The sequence below is a fragment of the Natrix helvetica genome, assembly GCF_964273705.1.
Source record: "Natrix helvetica genome assembly, chromosome: 4".
NCBI lineage: Eukaryota > Metazoa > Chordata > Lepidosauria > Squamata > Natricidae > Natrix > Natrix helvetica.
In genome coordinates this window covers 2,714,079-2,735,234 of record NC_138550.1, presented here as the reverse complement: position 1 = coordinate 2,735,234, position 21,156 = coordinate 2,714,079, and the positions used below count along the sequence as shown (strand labels likewise).

At 44.5% G+C, this 21,156-nt stretch overlaps 3 protein-coding genes across 3 annotated transcripts in view; 2 read left to right on the top strand and 1 right to left on the bottom strand.

Moving 5' to 3' along the window:
* FAM168A (family with sequence similarity 168 member A) overlaps window positions 1–21,156 on the bottom strand; it is a 373,080-nt gene that overhangs the window by 180,757 nt on the left and 171,167 nt on the right. The gene's annotated exons all lie outside the window — the stretch shown is intronic.
* The window catches only part of RELT (RELT TNF receptor), a 483,787-nt gene that overhangs the window by 368,820 nt on the left and 93,811 nt on the right, over window positions 1–21,156 (top strand). The window lies entirely within an intron of this gene.
* The window catches only part of ARHGEF17 (Rho guanine nucleotide exchange factor 17), a 126,556-nt gene that overhangs the window by 66,620 nt on the left and 38,780 nt on the right, over window positions 1–21,156 (top strand). Inside the window, exons 2-5 of the mRNA XM_081952868.1 lie at window positions 5,494–5,571; window positions 6,466–6,648; window positions 11,439–11,555; window positions 14,869–14,961. Coding sequence (XP_081808994.1) covers window positions 5,494–5,571; window positions 6,466–6,648; window positions 11,439–11,555; window positions 14,869–14,961 — 471 coding nt within the window. The remainder of the gene's footprint in view (window positions 1–5,493; window positions 5,572–6,465; window positions 6,649–11,438; window positions 11,556–14,868; window positions 14,962–21,156) is intronic.

Here is a 21,156-nt window from a genome sequence, read left to right as displayed (position 1 = left end):
AGTCTTAGTTAACAATGGTGGCTGAGGAATTCTGGGAGTTGAAGTCCACAAGTCTTAAAGTTGAAGTCCAAAAGTCTTAGTTACCAATGGTGGCTGAGGAATTCTGGGAGTTGAAGTCCACAAGTCTTAAAGTTGAAGTCCAAAAGTCTTAGTTACCAATGGTGGCTGAGGAATTCTGGGAGTTGAAGTCCACAAGTCTTAAAGTTGAAGTCCAAAAGTCTTAGTTACCAATGGTGGCTGAGGAATTCTGGGAGTTGAAGTCCACAAGTCTTAAAGTTGAAGTCCAAAAGTCTTAGTTACCAATGGTGGCTGAGGAATTCTGGGAGTTGAAGTCCACAAGTCTTAAAGTTGAAGTCCAAAAGTCTTAGTTACCAATGGTGGCTGAGGAATTCTGGGAGTTGAAGTCCACAAGTCTTAAAGTTGAAGTCCAAAAGTCTTAGTTACCAATGGTGGCTGAGGAATTCTGGGAGTTGAAGTCCACAAGTCTTAAAGTTGAAGTCCAAAAGTCTTAGTTACCAATGGTGGCTGAGGAATTCTGGGAGTTGAAGTCCACAAGTCTTAAAGTTGAAGTCCAAAAGTCTTAGTTACCAATGGTGGCTGAGGAATTCTGGGAGTTGAAGTCCACAAGTCTTAAAGTTGAAGTCCAAAAGTCTTAGTTACCAATGGTGGCTGAGGAATTCTGGGAGTTGAAGTCCACAAGTCTTAAAGTTGAAGTCCAAAAGTCTTAGTTACCAATGGTGGCTGAGGAATTCTGGGAGTTGAAGTCCACAAGTCTTAGTTAACAATGGTGGCTGAGGAATTCTGGGAGTTGAAGTCCACAAGTCTTAAAGTTGAAGTCCAAAAGTCTGAAAGTTACCAATGGTGGCTGAGGAATTCTGGGAACTGAAATCCACAAGTCTTAAAATCGCCACCTTTGAAGACTCTCTGGTTTAAACAAAGCTCCATCTTAAACTTGACTCCCAGTGATTGAGGTTGTGCCCTTGTAACTTTTCTTCAACATGAAAGTTTTTCATGTCCCCCCCCCCCCAACTTTCCAATCTAGTTTATGGCCCTGGGATTTCTGAGTGGTCTCCCATCCAAGTATTAAAGTAGCCAATTCGTGTTATATTCTGAGTTCGGACAAGTTCATCCAGATTGTGCCACTGACTGAAACACGTCCTCTGGAATAAATGGAAAGAAAATGGAATTGTTCGATTAGTGAAATGTATGCTGTGTAGGACACGAGTGCAATGCTTTTGGGTTTGTTGTTATCGTTGGTAGTTAACTCTTACACGTGATGGAGCTCTCGCCTCACATTCAGGAGGCTGTGAGTTTGATCCTAGGTAGAGGCAAATATTTATCTCTCTGGGCACACTGAGAATATATCTGCTGAACAAAACTCCGTACTGGTGACAGGGAAGGGCATCTGGCCAGTAAAACACACTGCTAGCTCCATTCAGTTGCCCAAACTCCACTAGCAACAGATTATGGGGTCGTTAAAGGATGATGATGATTAGCAGTTACTCTTACAGTTGATGCTTCCTGAAGTGTTATTGTAACAGGTAGTCCTTGACTTACGGCCGCAATTCAGCCCAACGCTTCTGTTGTTAAGCGAGATGTTTGTCCCATTTTACGACCTTTGTTGTTAAGTGAATCGCCGGAGTGGATAAGTTAGCAACCTGATTCTTTCTGCAGCTCAGGGATGTTTTCTCTGAGCCCTTAAATCAGAAAACCAGTCGCTGAGCCCAGTCGGTGAGTAATACGGAATCAATTCGGGGCAGGATTAAACTGTTCTCCGAGCTGGGGGGATTCCAGTCCTTTTTTGACCGTTAGCACAGAGATCCCAGTTAAGTCCATTTAAAGCCAAGAGGTCTCAATATTTAGCAATCTGGCGTCTCGGCTCCTAGGGCAGGTCAGGGGAAAGTCGCCCTCCGGGGACCACTCCCCAATTTCAAAGCTTTTCTCCCTTCAATAGAAAAAAGCGGAGGCGGTCCATGGAAAGAAACCGGCTGGGGTGCGGTGGAATTTACTCAGGATTGTCACCTTCTCTTTTGGGTCTTCTCAGCCCCCTCCCCCTTGGGAATTGCAGGATATTAAGTGGATCAAGATTTTCCTAAAATAGAAAAAGGCTCAATTTTTTTCCCAGGCTGCTCCGAGGGAGGGAGACATGCAAACTTTTATTAATGCTTTAATTCTTGCGAAGTGATCTCTGGAGTGATATATGTATGTATGTATGTGTGTGTGTGTGTGTGTGTGTGTGTGTGTGTGTGTGTATGTATGTATGTGTGTGTATATATATATATATATATATATATATATATATATATATATATATATATATATATATATATATATATATATATATATATATATATATATATATATATATATATATATATATTTGTGTTATATTTGTACTGATAAATAAATAAAGGGAGACTAGGATAGATCTATTTCGAGCTAATTATATATAATATATATATTTGTGTTACAACCTCTGGTATGCCTAAATATGGGAGGAAGGTCACTACTCCCTCTTTCTGTCCTTCGGCTTATCACAGAAGACCATGCAGGCAGAAAACCATATTTTTATTTTTAATGTTGCCTTTTTATATTTGTGTTGTATTTGTACTGATAAATAAATAAAGGGAGACTAGGATAGATCTATTTCGAGCTAATTAGCTCTCATCAGCTAGCCATACCCTTACTGGGATTCGAACCTGGGCTGTATTATATCTTAGGCAGGAGTCTTAGCCACTAAGCCACAGGCTCGCCTCCTTATCAGTTGAGCCAGGGAAATAGGTATGTATTTGTGTTACAACCCCTGGTATGCCTAAATATGGGAGGAAGGTCACTACTCCCTCTTTCTGTCCTTCGGCTTATCACAAAAGACCATGCAGGCAGAAAACCATATTTTTATTTTTAATGTTGCCTTTTTATATTTGTGTTGTATTTGTATATTGTATGTATGTATGTATGTATACTGTATGTATGTATGTATGTATGTATGTATATGCCTCTCTGTTTGGAAATGGGGTGAGCGGGTTAAGAGGCTGAATAAAAATGGGAAGAGGTCTCCCCATCAGGCATCAAGGCTTCCTGGCTGATTTGTACTATTGTAATTATATTGGCATGTAGTTATATTATTAATACTATTGCGATGAATGCTATAACAAATATGTGGATTTTGATTTGTCTAAAAACACAGATCTCACACTGCTTGGCGGAAACGGAAAATAATATAAATAAAATAAATAAAACATGGGGGGGGAAAAAACCAAGACTTTCCAGGTTGTTTTGGAGCGGGATTCAGGTAGTCCTCGACTTACAACACTTCATTGAGCGACCGTTCAAAGTGAGACCCTCACTGGGGGAAAAGTGACTTGCCATCATTACGACCTCTGAGGTCGTAATGATTCAGCTTTGGATGCTCGACTGGCGTTTATGACGGTCACAGTGTCCCTGGGTCACACGGTCCTTTTGCGACTTTCGGAGAAACAAAGTCAAAACGTTTAACCACCGTGTTATTCATTTAATAACCGCAGTATTCACTTAACAAACGTGGCAAGAAAAGTCGTAAAATGGGGCAAAATTCAGTTAACAAATTTCTCACTTAACAACGTAAATTTTGGGTGCAATCGTGGTCGTACTTTGAGAATTACCTGTAACACAATAACAGAGTTGGAAGGGACCTTGGAGGTCTTCTAGTCCAGCCCCCTGCTCAAGCAGGAAGCCTTACACCATTCCAGAAAGCTGCTTGTCCAATTTCTTCTTGAAAACCTCCAGTGATGGAGCACCCACAACTTCTGGTGGCAAGTAGTTCCACTGTTCGATGGTTCTAAACATCAGGAAATTCCTCCTTAGGTTGCTTCTCTCCTTGATTCGTTTCCATCCATTGCTTCTTGTCCTGCCCCCAGGTGCTTTGGAGAATAGGTTTCAGTCACCATCTCCCTGCCTACCTCACAGGGTTGTTGTGAAGGGGGAAAGGAGGAGGGGAGGCAGTGCTATTTATGCTGAGGTCACAAAGGAAGCTGCAATATAAATCTAAAAAAATTAAAGATTGTGGCAGACACTAGTCTGCTCTCCATCCAGCCCACCCTGCAGGGCTGTTGTTGGATGCGAACCAGACTTTAATTGCCTGGACTTACCACCAGAAGTTGTAAATACTCCAACACTAGAGGTTTTTAAGAAAAGATTGGACAGCCATTTGTGTGAAATGGTATAGGATTTTCTGCTGGAGCAGGGGGTTGGACTAGAAGACCTCTAGGGTCCCTTCCAACTCTGTTATTTTTTTATTCTGATTCCTCTTCAGTCACAGGGTGATTTCTCTGTCTCCCCCGAGCGACAGCTCTCCCCTCCAGCAAAAGAGCACAACATTCTAGTTACACAAAGGCAGATCTTGAACATTTGGCCACCGAAGCCCATAAGGCACACACGCCCTCTGCTTCCATCATTCACAGCTTTAACTAGAGACCAAATGCCATCGCCAGGAGAAACCAAAGAAGAGGCAGACAAGCTGCTGATATTGTGCCAGAGAGTTAGAACTTTATAAAAACCAGAATTTTGAGCGTGAGTGAGAATAATAGAATTGGAAGGGACCTTGGAGGTCATCTAGTCCAACCCCCGGATCCAGCAGGAGCTCTGGATCCAGAAGAGACCTCAAGGGCTGGACACGTCCTCTGTGAAGGTCACAAATGGTCATTTTGTGACCATCAAGACAATGCAACTGTCATAAATACAAAGCAGTCGCCAAGTACCTAAATTTCAATCCGGCAACGGTCGTAAGTGTGAAAAATGGACATAGGTTTCTTTTTTTCAATTAATCAACACTTAACGACCGTTGCAGCAATCCCCAGGGTCACGCGATCAGAATTCAGACACTTTGGCAACTGACTCATATTTATGACAGTCAGAGTGTCCCGAGCTCACACGATCCCCTTTTCCGACCTCCCGGCGAGCCACGTCAATGGGGGAAGCCAAATTCACTCCCTCATTTCACAATGGCAGGGATCCCCTTAACAGCGGTGGCAGGAATGGTCGTAAAATGGAGCGAAATTTACCTCACAAATTTTGTGAGGTAAATCTCGCTTAGCCAACAGAAAATTTGAGCTCCGTTGTTGTAAGTCGAGGACGACCTGTATCGATGGAACAAACCCAAATATAAATTGTGCGTCGAGTGTAATTCTACAATTTGGATGCTCGACGCCAGTCAATCCCGTAGAATCTCTTTCACCACAGGCTGCAAATTGCTTGCAAATGTCGCCCTTCCGATCTCATATTTATTTATATTATCTATAAATATAACTCTGCGCATGTTTAGAGTTGGAGGCGTCTGGGACGGCAGATCAGGTCCAGAAGTGGGTTAGACCTAGGCAAAGAGGTGGCACGCTCATCGCTTCCTCTGCGGTGAGGTACGCAAATTCTGAGGATTATTTGCGCCCGGAGAAGGGACACGGCATATGTACATACGGCAAGACAGATGATCTTTTAATGCCCCTCTGTTCTTCCTTGCAGGATATGCGGAAACATGTCACCATGACCCTGTTGGACACGGAGCAGTCCTATGTGGAGTCTCTCCGTACCTTGATGCAGGTAAGCCATCCTTTTTGGCAGGAGTGGAAGTAGACATGCCACGGGTATCCGGGACAAGCTGAGATGTTATTATAAAAGCCCAGGCGAGTGCAAATAACACAGCTTATCATATCATTCGCACAAAGGATTGCATTTGAGCTGAATGCTTGGCCACTGGCATGTACTTATGTCGGTTGCAGGGTCCACGCTATATCCCCTTTTGTGAGCAAAGTCAAGGGGGAAGCTAGCTGGATTCACTCAACGACCGTGTCACTAACTTAACAACTGCAGCTATTCACGTAACAACTATGGCAAGAAAGGTCATAGAATAGGAGACAAAATTCATTTAACGACTGTTTTGCTTAGCAACAGACAGTTTGGGCTCCACTGTGGTCGTATGCCGAGGACTGACTGTCAGCAAAATTTGGATGATTGGCAACTAGCATTAATGCTCTGTTCTGGGGTCATATAATCACTTACATTTGCAACCTTCCCAGCTGGCTTCTAACAAGCAAAATCGACGGGAGAAACCTGATTTGCTTAATGGCCGTGTGATTCACTTAATAACTGCAGTGATCCATTTAACAACAGCTGTAAGACAGTTGTAAAACGAGGTGCGACTCACTTAACCACTGTCCTGCCATGGAAAATTTGAACTCAGTTGTGATTCTAAAAAGTCAAGACCTATCTGTATTTGTTTATTTTTTAATTTTGGAAAGTACTTTTTTTTGTAGTAGTAGTACTTTAAAGCGTGCGGAGTTCCCAGACTCAATTCTGGGCATTTAAAACGAACCTACTTTTAATTAGTAGGTTATAAAAATGGTCCTTGCAGCCTCTATTCTAGGACTATCTGCCCTCCGAATTCCCGTGTTTCTAAATCCCATTTATTTTGGTTCCTTTCTTCTGTTCTTCCAGGGTTACATGAAGCCCCTGAAACAGCCGGAAAATTCTACCCTCTGCGACCCCTCGCTGGTGGACGAGATCTTCGACCAGATTCCTGAGTTGCTGGAACATCACGAGGAGTTCTTGGAGGAGGTCTCCGAATGTGTCCAGAATTGGCACGAGAAGCAGAAAGTGGGAGACATCCTAGTCCAGTCTGTGAGTACCGTTCCCACGTGCCCCTTCCGGAGGAGAGGGGAGAAGGGGCCGTGGTGGGGATGGCTTCTAGTCCAGCGGTCACCAACTGGTGGTCTGCGAGAAAATTGTGGCGGTCCGCAGAAACATTATTTGCATTTTTGAGATTGCACTCAATCCGGGATCCTCAAATTACGGCTCCGAAGATGGATACGTGCAATGAACGCTTGTGTTGCTGCAGAGAGTCTCCCCCTAGGGGTCTTTTTGTGGGGGTCGGAGTGGGGAAGAAATTCCCACTTGGGGTCTGCTTCAGCCTCCTGGTGAGGGGCTTTGGGGCGAAGGCTGGAGGGAAGAGGCGCTGGTGACGAAGAGCCGGAGTGGGACTGCATCATGGCCTGGAACTGGCTGACCATCTCAGCCCGCTGAGCCTCCAGGCACCAGCACCTGGCCTTGCACTCCCGCAGGTCTTCCCTCTGCTTGGAAAAACCATGCTCGTAGTCCTCAGTGAGGTGCTTCTGCTGAGCCTCCTTCTCGGCCAGATCCAATTTGAACTGTTTTGCCAACTCTTTCTCCTGGTGGCTGCTTAGCTCCAGCAACTGCTTCCTGTTGGGGCCCTAAGGAGCCCGGGTGGGCAGGTGAGGAGGGGCTGGGAGGGGAGGGGCAAGTAGAGGCTGGCTAGACGCCCCTCAACATGAGTGACATCGAGTTGGCCACACCCACCCAGTCACATGACCACCTAGCCACGCCCACACAGGCATACATTAGGCAGATCATATTAGTGGCCAGTGGGATTTAAAATTATGAATTTAGTGGTCTCCGAGGTCTGAAAAGTTGGTGACCCCTGTTCTTCATAAATGTTGGCTTGTTCAACCATATTAGCCATATTCCAATTATCCTTCTCTTTCCGAGATCTGACCACAATTACCTTCCCTTTCCTTGCTTATTCTTCTATGTACGTAACTCCTCTTGGCTCTTTTGCCAATAAAAGTTTGTCCAAATTATTCCTATTCAATGGAATACGGATGAAAATAAATACCGAGTGAGATGGGCAGCCTATCCTTTTAATACATAAATTAAATAAAGAGCCAGTTTGGTCTAGTAGTTACAAGCACCAGGCTGGAAACGGGGAGATGGTCAGTTCAAGTCTTAGGTACAAGAAGCGGTGGAGTGACTTTGGCCCAAAATCACCAGTCTTTCATCCCTAAGGCGGGACGAGAACTCACCGCCCCCTGGTGATTGTCCCAAAGTCACCCGGCTGGGTTTCATAGCTAAGTTAGGACTAGAACTCACCGTCTCCTGGTGATTGTCCCAAAGTCACCCGGCTGGGTTTCATAGCTAAGTTAGGACTAGAACTCACCGCCCCCTGGTGATTGTCCCAAAGTCACCCGGCTGGGTTTCATAGCTAAGTTAGGACTAGAACTCACCGTCTCCTGGTGATTGTCCCAAAGTCACCCGGCTGGGTTTCATGGCTAAGTTAGGACTAGAACTCACCGCCCCCTGGTGATTGTCCCAAAGTCACCCGGCTGGGTTTCATAGCTAAGTTAGGACTAGAACTCACCGTCTCCTGGTGATTGTCCCAAAGTCACCCGGCTGGGTTTCATGGCTAAGTTAGGACTAGAACTCACCGCCCCCTGGTGATTGTCCCAAAGTCACCCGGCTGGGTTTCATAGCTAAGTTAGGACTAGAACTCACCGTCTCCTGGTGATTGTCCCAAAGTCACCCGGCTGGGTTTCATGGCTAAGTTAGGACTAGAACTCACCGTCTCCTGGTGATTGTCCCAAAGTCACCCGGCTGGGTTTCATGGCTAAGTTAGGACTAGAACTCACCGTCTCCTGGTGATTGTCCCAAAGTCACCCGGCTGGGTTTCATGGCTAAGTTAGGACTAGAACTCACCGTCTCCTGGTGATTGGCTCAAAGTCTCCCAGCTGGGTTTCATGCTAAGGCGGGACTAGAACTCACCGTCTCCTGGTGATTGTCCCAAAGTCACCTGGCTGGGTTTCATGGCTAAGGCGGGACTAGAACTCCCCGTCTCCTGGTGATTGGCTCAAAGTCTCCCAGCTGGGTTTCATGGCTAAGTTAGGACTAGAACTCCCCGTCTCCTGGTGATTGGCTCAAAGTCTCCCAGCTGGGTTTCATGCTAAGGCGGGACTAGAACTCCCCGTCTCCTGGTGATTGGCTCAAAGTCTCCCAGCTGGGTTTCATGCTAAGGCGGGACTAGAACTCACCGTCTCCTGGTGATTGGCTCAAAGTCTCCCAGCTGGGTTTCATGCTAAGGCGGGACTAGAACTCACCGTCTCCTGGTGATTGTCCCAAAGTCACCTGGCTGGGTTTCATGGCTAAGGCGGGACTAGAACTCCCCGTCTCCTGGTGATTGGCTCAAAGTCTCCCGGCTGGGTTTCATGCTAAGGCGGGACTAGAACTCCCCGTCTCCTGGTGATTGGCTCAAAGTCTCCCAGCTGGGTTTCATGCTAAGGCGGGACTAGAACTCCCCGTCTCCTGGTGATTGGCCCAAAGTCTCCCAGCTGGGTTTCATGCTAAGGCGGGACTAGAACTCCCCGTCTCCTGGTGATTGGCCCAAAGTCACCCAGCCGGCTTTCTATACCTAGACACAACTCGAACTCCCCGTCTCCTGGTTTCTAGCCCCTTAAGCGCTGGCTTTTCATTGATCCGATTCTGGCTTTTGCCTCCATGTTTAGCTGGGCCTAACGGTGCCCCACATTTTGAGGTTAACCAGGGTTGGCGGCCTTCTCGCTTTGCATTTGAGCCCAGGAATTATGGTAGGTTTCAACAGTTTAAGGATGTGCTTGGAAGGCAAGAGAGGATGAGTCAGAGACATCGTCACGTCATCGGCTCACTCAAACTCTGATTTTAGCAATCCCTTGGGAACATGTTCTCCCACTTACGGAGTGCTTCAAATGGCAATTCGGCTGGAAATTCACGTGGGAGATTTCTCCTAAGTTGGTAAAATTATCTCCTTTTTTTGTTTGTTTTTTTGGCTTGGCACGGATCCCAACGGCTCTCCTGGGTTTTTCCTTCTGAGTAGACCTAGGTAGCACAGGTAGGCCTCGACATACGACCACAATTGAGCCCAAAATTGCAGTTGCTAAGCGAGAACGGTTATTAAGCGTGTTCTGCCTCCGGATCAAATCCGGATCAAACCCGGAATTCTGTGTCAGTTCCGATATTCCATAATACCACTGTTAAGCTAGGCACACGGTTGCTAAGTGGATCTGACTTCCCCATTGTCTTCGCTTGTCAGAGAAGGTCGTAAAAGGGGATCACGTGACCCCGTGGCACTGCGACCGTCATAAATATGAGCTAGTTGCCGAGCATCTGTATTTTAATCAGGTGTCTATGAGGATGCGGCCATAGTTGTAAAAATGGTCGTAGGTCCCTTTGTTCAGTGCCGTTGTAACTTTGAGCAGTCACTAAATGAACTGTTGTAAGTCAGGAACTACCTGTACATATATTAGATCTCCTAGGTGAATACTGACAAATATATTACAACATTAGTTTCCCACCCCTTACACAGAAGTTTACAATTTTTCAACTTCTGACTCTATTTTCAAGTGATTGCTGTGTCATTCATCTATCTATCTATCTATCTATCTATCTATCTATCTATCTATCTATCTATCTATCTATCTATCTATCATCTATCTACTTTGTCTGTCTGTCTGTCTGTCTCTCTCTCTCTCTCTCTATCTATCTACTTTGTCTGTCTGTCTGTCTGTCTCTATCTATCTATCTATCTATCTATCTATCTATCTATCTATGTCTATCTATCTATCTATCTATCTATCTATCTATCTATCTATCTATCTATCTATCTATCTATCTATCTATCTATCTACTTTGTCTGCCTGCCTGCCTGCCTGCCTGCCTGCCTGCCTGCCTGCCTGCCTGCCTGCCTGCCTGCCTGCCTGCCTGCCTGCCTGCCTGCCTGCCTGCCTGCCTGCCTGCCTGCCTGCCTGCCTGCTCTATCTATCTATCTATCTATCTATCTATCTATCTATCTATCTATCTATCTATCTATCTATCTATGTCTATATCTCTCTCTCTATGTCTGTATCTATCTATCTCTATCTATCTATCTATCTATCTATCTATCTATCTATGTCTGTTTCTGTCTCTGTCTATCTATCTATCTATCTATCTATCTATCTATCTATCTATCTATCTATCTATCTATCTATCTATCTATCTATCAATCTATCATCTATATGTGTGTGTGTGTCTGTGTGTGTGTGTGTTCCAGCATAACTCGAGCGCCTCGAGCAATTTCAACCAACTTGGTACACAGATGACTTACTCTCTGGAAAAAAATACTGTGGGGGGTAAGACATCCCTAACACCCCTCGGGGTGTGTGTTCCGTTAAGATACAGCCTGTTGTGCCTTAAAATGACTTCTACTGTACTGCCATAAAATGGCTTCTATTGTACAGCACAGTAGACTTGCCATGGTAACGGCTTCACAGTCCTCCACCAGGGGGCTCCCTCTGGTAAGGGGGAAGCTCCAACATTAGAAATTACGTTTGGTCTGGACATTTCCACCCTATAAATAAATTCCCAGGGAAGGCCAGGGCATCGGCTAGTCTGCTATATTAATGGGAATGACGGGTAGAACAGCAGCGCAATTAAAATTTCGAACCCTCTATTAAAAAATCCTGTACTGTATTTAACTCATAGAAAGTTTACCACAGCTTCTTATCTCTCCCCAAATCACCCCAGTAGTTAACTCTGATCTTTTCTGGATCAAATATCCTTGTTTGCACATTTGTTCATTCTTTTGCTCTCTCTCTCTCTTTTTTTAGTTTTCCAAAGACATCTTGGTGAATATTTATTCTGCCTACATCGATAATTTTCTAAACGCCAAAGATGCCATAAGGATTGCCAAGGAAGCCCGACCGGCATTTATGAAATTTCTGGCGGTAAGAAGTCCTTCTGTCCTGCTCAGCTTCAATTTCTTGTTAAGCCAGAAGCCTTCTAAAAATGATCAGTTTTCAGATAATTAGTTCTTGCCTGTGCTTCTCTCTGTTCGTTCTTTCTTTCTTTCTTTCTTTCTTTCTTTCTTTCTTTCTTTCTTTCTTTCTTTCTTTCTTTCTTTCTTCTCTTTCTTCCTTTTCCTTTCCTTTTCCTTCCTTCCTTCCTTCTTTCCTTCCTTCCTTCCTTTCTAAGTTCAGCTTTTCCCTTCCTTAACTGTCTCCCATCGCAGATCCCCCCCACCCCCCACCCGCCATGACCAGTAAGATTTAGGCAAGATGTTTTCAGAACAGCCAGTTCAAGCTTGCTTGGTATGCCGCTGCCTTCTTCTCCCACCTGGTTGACCTTGAAGCAGCATCGCAGGGACATACAGAAGTTACTTTCGTTTTCCCACAAACATTCCTCTCCCGTTCACCCTCCCCAGAGTTTAGGGCAGGCTGTCGTTGCATGGCAGCAAATCACAAGCAAGCATGAAGTGGCAGCTAACATTTTCATTGTAAAACTGGCCAAGGTGAAATGTTTCTAAGATCAGTTTAATAATGCCTTGGGTTTTGTTTACTTTCTCTGTTGCTTTTTCTTTTGCCAAACTGTGCTTCTTTCTTTTTCTTTCTTTCTTCCTTCCTTCCTTCCTTCCTTCCTTCCTTTCCTTCCTTCCTTCCACCCTCCATCCCTTCTTTCTTTTTCTTCCTTCTTTCTTTCCTTCCTTCCTTCTTTCTTTCCTTCCTTCTTTCTTTCTTTTTTCCTTCCTTCCTTTCCTTTCCTTCCTTCTTTCCTCCCCTCCCTCCATTCTTTCTTTCTTTTCTTCTTTCTTTCCTTCCTTTGCTTCCTTTCCCTTCCTTCCTTTCCTACCTTCCTTCTTTCCTCCCTCCTTCCCTTCTTTCTTTCTTTTCTTCTTCCTTTCCTTCCTTCCTCCCTCCCTTTCTTTTCTTCCTTCTATCCTTCCTTCCTTCTTTCTTTCTTTTTTTCCTTCCTGCTTTCCTTCCTTCTTTCCTCCCTCCCTCCATTCTTTCTTTTCTTCTTTCTTTCATTCTTTCCTTCCTTCCTTTTCTTCCTTCCTTCTTTCCTCCCACCCACCCTCCCTTCTTCCTTCCTTCCCTCCCTTCCTTTGTTCCTCCCTCCCTTCTTTCTTTTTTCCTTCCTTCTTTATTTCTTTTTTCCTTCTTTTCCTTCCTTCCTTCTTTCCTCCCTCCCACCCTCCATTCTGTCTTTCTTTCCTTCCTGCCTTCCTGCCTTCCTGCCTTTCTCTGCTTTTGATGTTTTGTTTTTTGAAAAAGACCATCTGGCCGTTTACAGCTTCTTGGATTGAAGTCATTAACTAGGCTCCTTAGCTTGGTGCACATTAGCGCCTTGCCCGATCAAATGTTTGGGGGTCTCCATATCCTATAATCCCTTATCCTTGGCCATATTGACTGAGGAGTCCTTGGTGCTCTCTGACCTTGGTCATTTCAAACATTTCAGACCTGCATACTACATATGTGTTTATATCATAATAAATAAGTGTTTCTATTTACCGTTATTTATTATGATATAAACACAGACTGCAGGGGTGTCAAACTCAAGGCCCATGGGCTGCATCCGGCCCCCGGGGGGCTTAGATCTGGCCCATGGGACCAGCCTGGAAATAGCAAAGAACCAGCCCGCGGTGCCTCTGCTAGCAAAAATGGGGCATGGGGAGGGGGGCTGCGGTGGCCCCCATGCACTCTGTTTTTAACCTGGACGGCCTCCTGCACTACACTCATGCCGGCCAAAATGGGGGACAAGGGGCCCTGGATTACTGTACGTCAGGGGTGTCCAAACTTGGGAACTTTAAGACTTGTGGACTTCAACTCCCAGAATTCCCCAGCCAGCTGGCTGGGGAATTCTGGGAGTTGAAGTCCACAAGTCTTAAAGTTCCCAAGTTTGGACACCCCTGCTGTACGTAGTGTATATGTTTGAAATTTCTTGTAGGAGCTGCATTACCCAACTAAGTAACATCCTAATCATCAAAGTTAGCTAACTGGCTTTCATGCCGAAGGCGGTGCTAGAACTCACTGCCTCCCGGTGATTGGCCCAAAGTCACCCAGATTTCATGCCTAAAGTGGGACTAGAACTCACGGTCTCCTGGTGATTGGACCAAAGTCACCCACATTTCATGCCGAAGGCGGCACTAGAACTCACTGCCTCCCAGTGATTGGGCCAAAGTCACCCAGATTTCATGCCTAGGGTGGGACTAGAACTCACCATCTCCTGGTGATTGGGCCAAAGTCACCCACATTTCATGCCTAAAGTGGGACTAGAACTCACGGTCTCCTGGTGATTGGCCCAAAGTCACCCACATTTCATGCCGAAGGTGGCACTAGAACTCACTGCCTCCCAGTGATTGGACCAAAGTCAACCAGATTTCATCCCTAAAGTGGGACTAGAACTCACTGCCTCCCAGTGATTGGACCAAAGTCACCCAGATTTCATGCCTAGGGTGGGACTAGAACTCACCATCTCCTGGTGATTGGGCCAAAGTCACCCAGATTTCATGCTGAAGGTGGCACTAGAATTCTCCGCCTCCTGGTTTCCCGCCTGTTGCCTTAACTCCTAGACCAGCGATGGCGAACCTTTTTTGGCTCACATGCCATAAGAGGGGGGAGCGCAGGGGGGTCATGTGCGGGCGTGCCACACCCATAGTGCAATGTGCGACCCCCCAGTGCGCATACACGCACTACAGGCACAAACCCCCCATTTTACATGCTTTTTTCTCCCTCCCCAGGCTCCAGAGGCTTTATAGGAGCCTGGGGAGGGCGAAAACAGCCTCCCCCAACCCCCCGGACGCCCTCCGGAGGCGTCAGGGAAGCCTCCGGACAGTCCCTGAAGCTTTCGGAGTGCTCAAAACGATCCTCCGAGCAAACCGGAAGTGACTTCTGGTTTGCTCGGAGGGTCGTTTTGCTCGGAGGGTCGTTTTGAGCTCTCCAAAGGCTTCAGGGACCGTCCGGAGGCTTTCCTGACTCCTCCGGGGGGCGGGGGAGGCTCTTTTCGCCCTCCCCTTATAAAGCCTCTGGAGCCTGGGGAGGGCGAAAAATGGCTTTTAAAAAGGGTGAACTCAGTTGGCCAGCGCGCGCATGCGCGCCTGCCAGCTGACAGGGCAGCGCCTTGCGTGCCCTGACAAATGGCTCCACGTGCCACCTGTGGCACGCGTGCCATAGGTTCGCCATCACTGTCCTAGACAAAAACATGTAGTTAGAGATATTTAAGTCTCTATCTTTTTTTCTTATTCTTCCTTGCTGCCTGTAGCAAAGCATGAGGGAAAACAAAGAGAAGCAGGCCCTTGCTGACCTCATGATCAAGCCAGTGCAACGAATTCCACGCTATGAACTTCTGGTCAAAGTGAGTATCTCAAGTAGGGCTGTTTATTTGGCTCAAAAGAAACCACAATCGAAGAGATTTATATCACCTTTGCAACACTTCTACATCTTTTAAATATCCATTATGTTTCTCTTGTCTGTACATATATACCTTATACATCTATATCTATATCTATATATGGGGATAAGTAAAAATATGCATACATATATAAAAGATGTATTGTATGGAATCAATAGAGATAAAAGATAACTAAAAAGGTATGTGTGTGTATAGGGGGAGCAGTGAGCTCCCTCCCATATTTGGACATACCAGGGGTTGTAACACAAATACATACCTATTTCCCTGGCCTAGCTGATAAGGAAGAGAGCCTGTGGCTTAGTGGCAATTACATTGGCCTAATATGCAATACAGCCCTGGTTCGATTCCCAGTAATGGTATGGCTAGCTGATGAGAGCTAAATAGCTTGAAATAGATCTATACTAGTCTCCCTTTATTTATTTATCAGCACAAATACAACACACACACACACACTTTTACATCCATACATTTTTAGTTACACATATATGTGTGTTATATTTGTTCTGATAAATAAATAAAGGGAGACTAGTCTAGATCTATTTCAAGCTATTTAGCTCTCATCAGCTAGCCATACTCTTACTGGGATTTGAACCTGGGCTGTGTTACATATTAGGCAATGAGCTGAGCCAGGGAAATAGGGCATACCAGGGGTTGTAACACAAATACATATGTATGTATGTATGTATGTATGTGTGTGTGTGTGTGTGTGTATGTATGTATATACATACATACATACATACATACATACATACACGTACATACATATTTTTACTTATCTTTTACATATTTTTATCTTTTACATATTTTACATAGTTTTACTTATCTTTACTTATCTTTTATCTCTATTGATTCCATAAAAGATACCACACACACACACACATTTTTACTTATCTTTTATCTCTATTGATTTCATACAATATATCTTTTATATATACATTTGCTTCTCTTATATTTCTTATTTCATAGTATTTTTACATACAATCTATCTTATATTTTTCCCCTCTTGTTAATTCTGCTGTTTTGTATTTAATCAGTCACTTTTTTCAATGCCGTTGTCACTAAATGAATGGTTGTAAGTCGAGGACTGGCCCTAATGTTATTTTTTTCAGCTCCTAATATTTCTGGCCTTCTTTTCATTTTCTTAGTTTTCCGTTTCCTTTCTTCTGTCTGTTTTACTTCTCTGGTTTGTTTGTTTTTTTCAAACCGTCTCAGAGATTTAACTGAATGCATCACAATGATTAGGTGCTGGGGGAAAAAAAATCCATTTTTATTTTCTTTCTTTCTTTTTTGCTCCCGAAAAATTCCCCAAGGGAGATTTCTTGCGTAAACTCGGAGAGGAGCTAGAAGCATCCAGTGTGACATGGATGTTTTCCATGGGAATTTTTCCCTCTTGTGTTTTCTTCGGAGTTGCTGTCCGTTGACGCTGATTTTTCAATGGTGTGGAAACTAAATGGTCAGGTTTTCCCTTCCTGGCTGAATTCCTTGAATATTTTACATGCCTGTTCAAAGCCTCAGTTTGGAGCTATTTAAAGAAAGGCTGATTACTCATTTTGGACCGCTGAGACCTCCATCCTTGGAGGGGGGGGGAGAGAGATTGAAATCTCTTTTCTAAAATAGCCCTTTGAAGGAAACCATATCTGTCTATCATCCAGGGGGATGTGAAATGCAGGTAGTATATGATCACAATTGGAATGGAGTAGAATAGAGTAGAGTAGAATAGAATAGGAGTGGAATAGGAATAGGAATAGTGGAGTGAAATAGGAATAGAAATGGAATGGAGTAGAGTACAGTAGAGTACAATGGAATAGGAAAGGAAAGGAGTAGAGTAGAATAGAGTAGGAACGGAATGGAGTAGAGTAGAGTATGTAGAGTAGAGTAGAGTAGAATAGAACAGAATACGGAATAGAATAGGAGTGGAGTGGAGTGGAGTAGAGGAGAGGAGAGGAGAGTAGAACAGAATAAGGAATAGAATAGAATAGAATAGAATAGAATAGAATGCTTTATTGGCCAAGTATGACTGGACGCACAAGGAATTTGCCTTCAGTGCAGATGCTCTCAGTGTACATTAAAAAATACATTCATCAAGAATCATAAAATACAACACATAATGATAATCATAGGATACTAAACAAGCAATCAAATCATACTAGGAAACAAAATAAAACAATATAAATCATAAAGATACAAGCAGCAAGGTTATAGTCATAAATAGAAAAGGAGATAGGTAATAGGAAGTCTGAGAAGAAGAATAGTAATGCAGACTTAGTGAATGGTTTGACAGTCTTGAGGGAATTATTTGTTTAGCAGAGGGATGGCATTCGGGAAAAAACTGCCCTGTGTCTAGTTGTCTTGGTGTGCAGTGCTCTATAGCGTCGTTTTGAGGGTGGGAGTTGAAACAATTTATGTCCAGGATGGGACTAGAACTCACAGTCTCCTGTTCATTGGCCCAAAGCCACCCAACCAGCTTTCATGACTAAGGTGGGACTAGAACTCACCGTCTCCTGGTTCCAGCCTGGAGCCTAGATGTGTGTATTTTTGCAATTTGTGAAATTGGGATAAGATGATGATGATGATGATGATGATGATGATGATGATGAAGAAGAAGAAGAAGAAGAAGAAGAAGAAGAAGAAGAAGAAGAAGAAGAAGAAGAAGAAGAAGAAGAAGAAGAAGAAGAAGAAGAAGAAGAAGAAGAAGAAGAAGAAGAAGAAGAAGAAGAAGAAGAAGAAGAAGAAGAAGAAGATGATGATGATGGAGGAGGAATTTGCAGAAGGATCTGGCTTAGCCCTGATCAAATGGCCCAGGGTCTCCTGCTTACGCAGTGGGTTGGACTAGAAGACCTCAATGTCCCTTCCCGCTCTGCGATTCTATTAGAAACAGGATGTTGGGCTCGATGACCTTTTGCCCATTGTGAGGAAGATTTAATGCTTCCATGTTTTATTTTTTTTATTGGGAATAATTCTTTTCGGAGCCTTTTGCAAGCCTCTCCGGCAAATGTCAACATTTGCCAAATTCCTAAGGCTTGAAGCAATGCGTGGACGTCCACCCCCCCCCTACCTCCCCCCAAGCGGGTAGTTGTAAACTCAGATACTCTTGGCACGGGGAAAAAAAGGAATCAGGAAGTCAAGGAAATGTTTAGCGCAAGAAAATGGCCTGCGGAGGAAGAAATATACCACAAGGCAGAGAAGTTTTGTGCCGTAGTGTGACGAAAGGCAGAGACAATGTTGGCAACACCTCTCGTTTACAGTAGGCGGCATTGGTGTGTGTGCGTGTGGTTTTGACACACACAACTGATGGGCTTCACAATCCTTGCCTTCCTGCCTCTTATAAATAAATGACATGGCACAAGAATGGACCACCCAGAATCGCCCTTCCTCGCTCCTCTGAAGATGGATGACAGTTGGCAGAGTTGGCATTCGATTATTCAGCCCTGATGCTTGCAGCTGGCCACTTAGCCAAGCCAATTGATGGGCGTGAATCACCCAGGAGTTGGTTACGTTGGGCAGGGATGGCTCTTCCGCTCAGTCCTTTTTGGCTTCCAGAAGCTGCTGGCACTTGTTCGGTAACCGATGATGTCTGTGAATCCTCTGGGCTTGGCACGAGATGTGGTTAAGTGGTTCCGGAATTGGGTATGTCTAGTTTAATGAAAAGGACTAAGGGAGACATTTTCCAAGGCACCTGAGGGTAGAACAAGAAGCAATGGGTGGAGACTAATCAAGGAGAGAAGCAACTTAGAACTAAGGAGAAACTTCCTGACAGTTAGAACAATTAATCAGTGGAACAGCTTGCCTCCAGAGGTTGTGAATGCCCCAACACTGGAAGTCTTTAAGAAGATGTTGGATAGCCATTTGTCTGGAAGGGTATAGGGTTTCCGGCCAAGGCAGGGGGTTGGACTGGAAGACCTCCAAGGTCCCTTCCAACTCTACTATTGTATATTGTATGATAGCAGTCTTCCAATATTTAATAGGCTGTCACAAAAAAGAGGGGGTCATCCTGTTCTCCAAAGCCCCCGAAGGCAGGACAAGCAATGGATGGAAACGGAGAGAAGCAGCTTGGGATTAAGGAGGAACTTCCAATTAACCAGTGGAACAGCTTGCCACCAGAAGTTGTGGGTGCTCCATTACTGGAGGTTTTTAAGAAGAGACTGGACACCCACTGGTCTGAAATGGTATAGGGTCTCCTGCTTCAGCAGGGGGTTGGACTAGAAGACCTCCAAGGTCCCTTTCAACTCTTTTAGTCTAACGAAGAGAAGGAGCAGGGATGACTTGATAGCAGTCTTCCAGTATTTGAAGGGGGTCCACCTATTCTCCAAAGCCCCCGAAGGCAGGAAAAGAAGCAAAGGATGGAAACTAACCAAGGAGGGAAGCAACTTAGAACTAAGGAGGAATTTCCTGTGAAAACAATTAACCAGTGGAACAGCTTGCCACCAGAAGTAGTGAAAGCTCCATCACTGGAGGCTTTTAAGAAGAGGCTGGAGAGCCATTTGTCCTGAAATAACATAGGGCAGTGTGTGATTTCGTGTGCTATCTGCTTCCCACAGGTGGGGCTTTGGACTAGGGGTTGGGGACCCCTGGTATAGGATCTCCTGCTTGAGCAGGGGGTTGGACTAGAAGACCTCCAAGGTCCCTTCGAACACTATTCTGAACTGAATTGAATTGGGTACGTCTAGTTTAATGAAAAGAAGGACTAAGGGAGACATGATAGCAGTCTTCCAATATCTCAAGAGGGAGTCAAACTATTTTCCAAGGCACCTGAGTGTAGAACAAGAAGCAATGGGTGGAAACTAATCAAGGAGAGAAGCAACTTAGAACTAAGGTGATATTTCCTGAAGTGAGAATAATTAATTAGCGGAACAGAAGTTGCCTCCAGAAGTTGTGAATGCCCCAACACTGGAGGCTTTTAAGAAAGAATTGGAGAGGCATTTGTCTGAAAAGTTATACAGTGTCCTGCCTAAGGAGTGGGTTGGACTAGATGACCTCCAAGGTGATGCGTGATGGCTATTCTGCTCGAAACTATTTGCCTAGCATGTGGAAATATTTGTGTGAATTTTGGTTTAATGTTTTTTTATGCTTTCTCTGATCCAACCAAATTTTGGGCTGCTGTGATAAGATGCGGGCAGAAACTTATTTATGAATGAATGAATCATTCATTCATTCATTCATTCATTCATTCATTCATTCATTTCATTTCATTTCTATAACCACCCAGTTTGTATCCACAACTCTGGACAGCTAACAATAATACATTTCCTGGGAATTGTTTCCCACGAAATGGTCAATTTTTTCCACCTTCTGGAAAGCAAAGTCAAGGAGGAAGCCAGATTCACTTAACAACCATGTTGCTAACTGTAACAACGGCAGTGATTCCCTTAGTGAGAAGGATGTTCCTAAAAATGGAGCCAAATTCGCTTAGCAAATGTCTCACTTAACCACGGAAATTTTGCAGTTCTTCACTGTAAATGGGTTGCGGTGAGAACAGTTAACCAGCGGAACAGCTTGCCTCCAGAAATTGCAGGTGCTCCAACACCAGGGGTGAAAGGTTATCGGTTCGGGCCCCTTCGCTCAAAGCGGCAATAAAAAAATGCTTTCAATTTTTTTTAAAAAAAGTTCTGATTGCCACAGCTGATCATCGCAACCTTTTAAAAACCTTTTTAAAGCATTTTTTTACTATCGGTTCGGGCGAATCAGTAGTAAAAAAAAAATGCTAAAAAAAAGTTTTAAAAAGTTCCGACCATTAGCTGTGCGGCGTGATTTATATTCGCGAGAAAGTAGGAAATACTGCTTTCTAGCGAATCTAAATCGCATGGCACGGCTGTTCTACTTGCCTTTGCAGGCTTAGAAAAGGCTTCTTAGCCCCTGCAGTGCGCATTTGTCTGGGATGGTTTAGGACAGGGGTGTCCAAACTTGGCGACTTTAAGATTTGTGGACTTCAACTCCCAGAATTCTCCAGCCATTTTGTATTCTAGTGCAGAGGTCTTCAAAGTTGGGAACTTTAAGACTTGTGGACTTCCATTCCCAGAATTCCCCAGCCAGTTTGTATTCTAGTGCAGAGGTCTTCAAAGTTGGGAACTTTAAGACTTGTGGACTTCAATTCCCAGAATTCTCCAGCCAGTTTGTATTCTAGTGCAGAGGTCTTCAAAC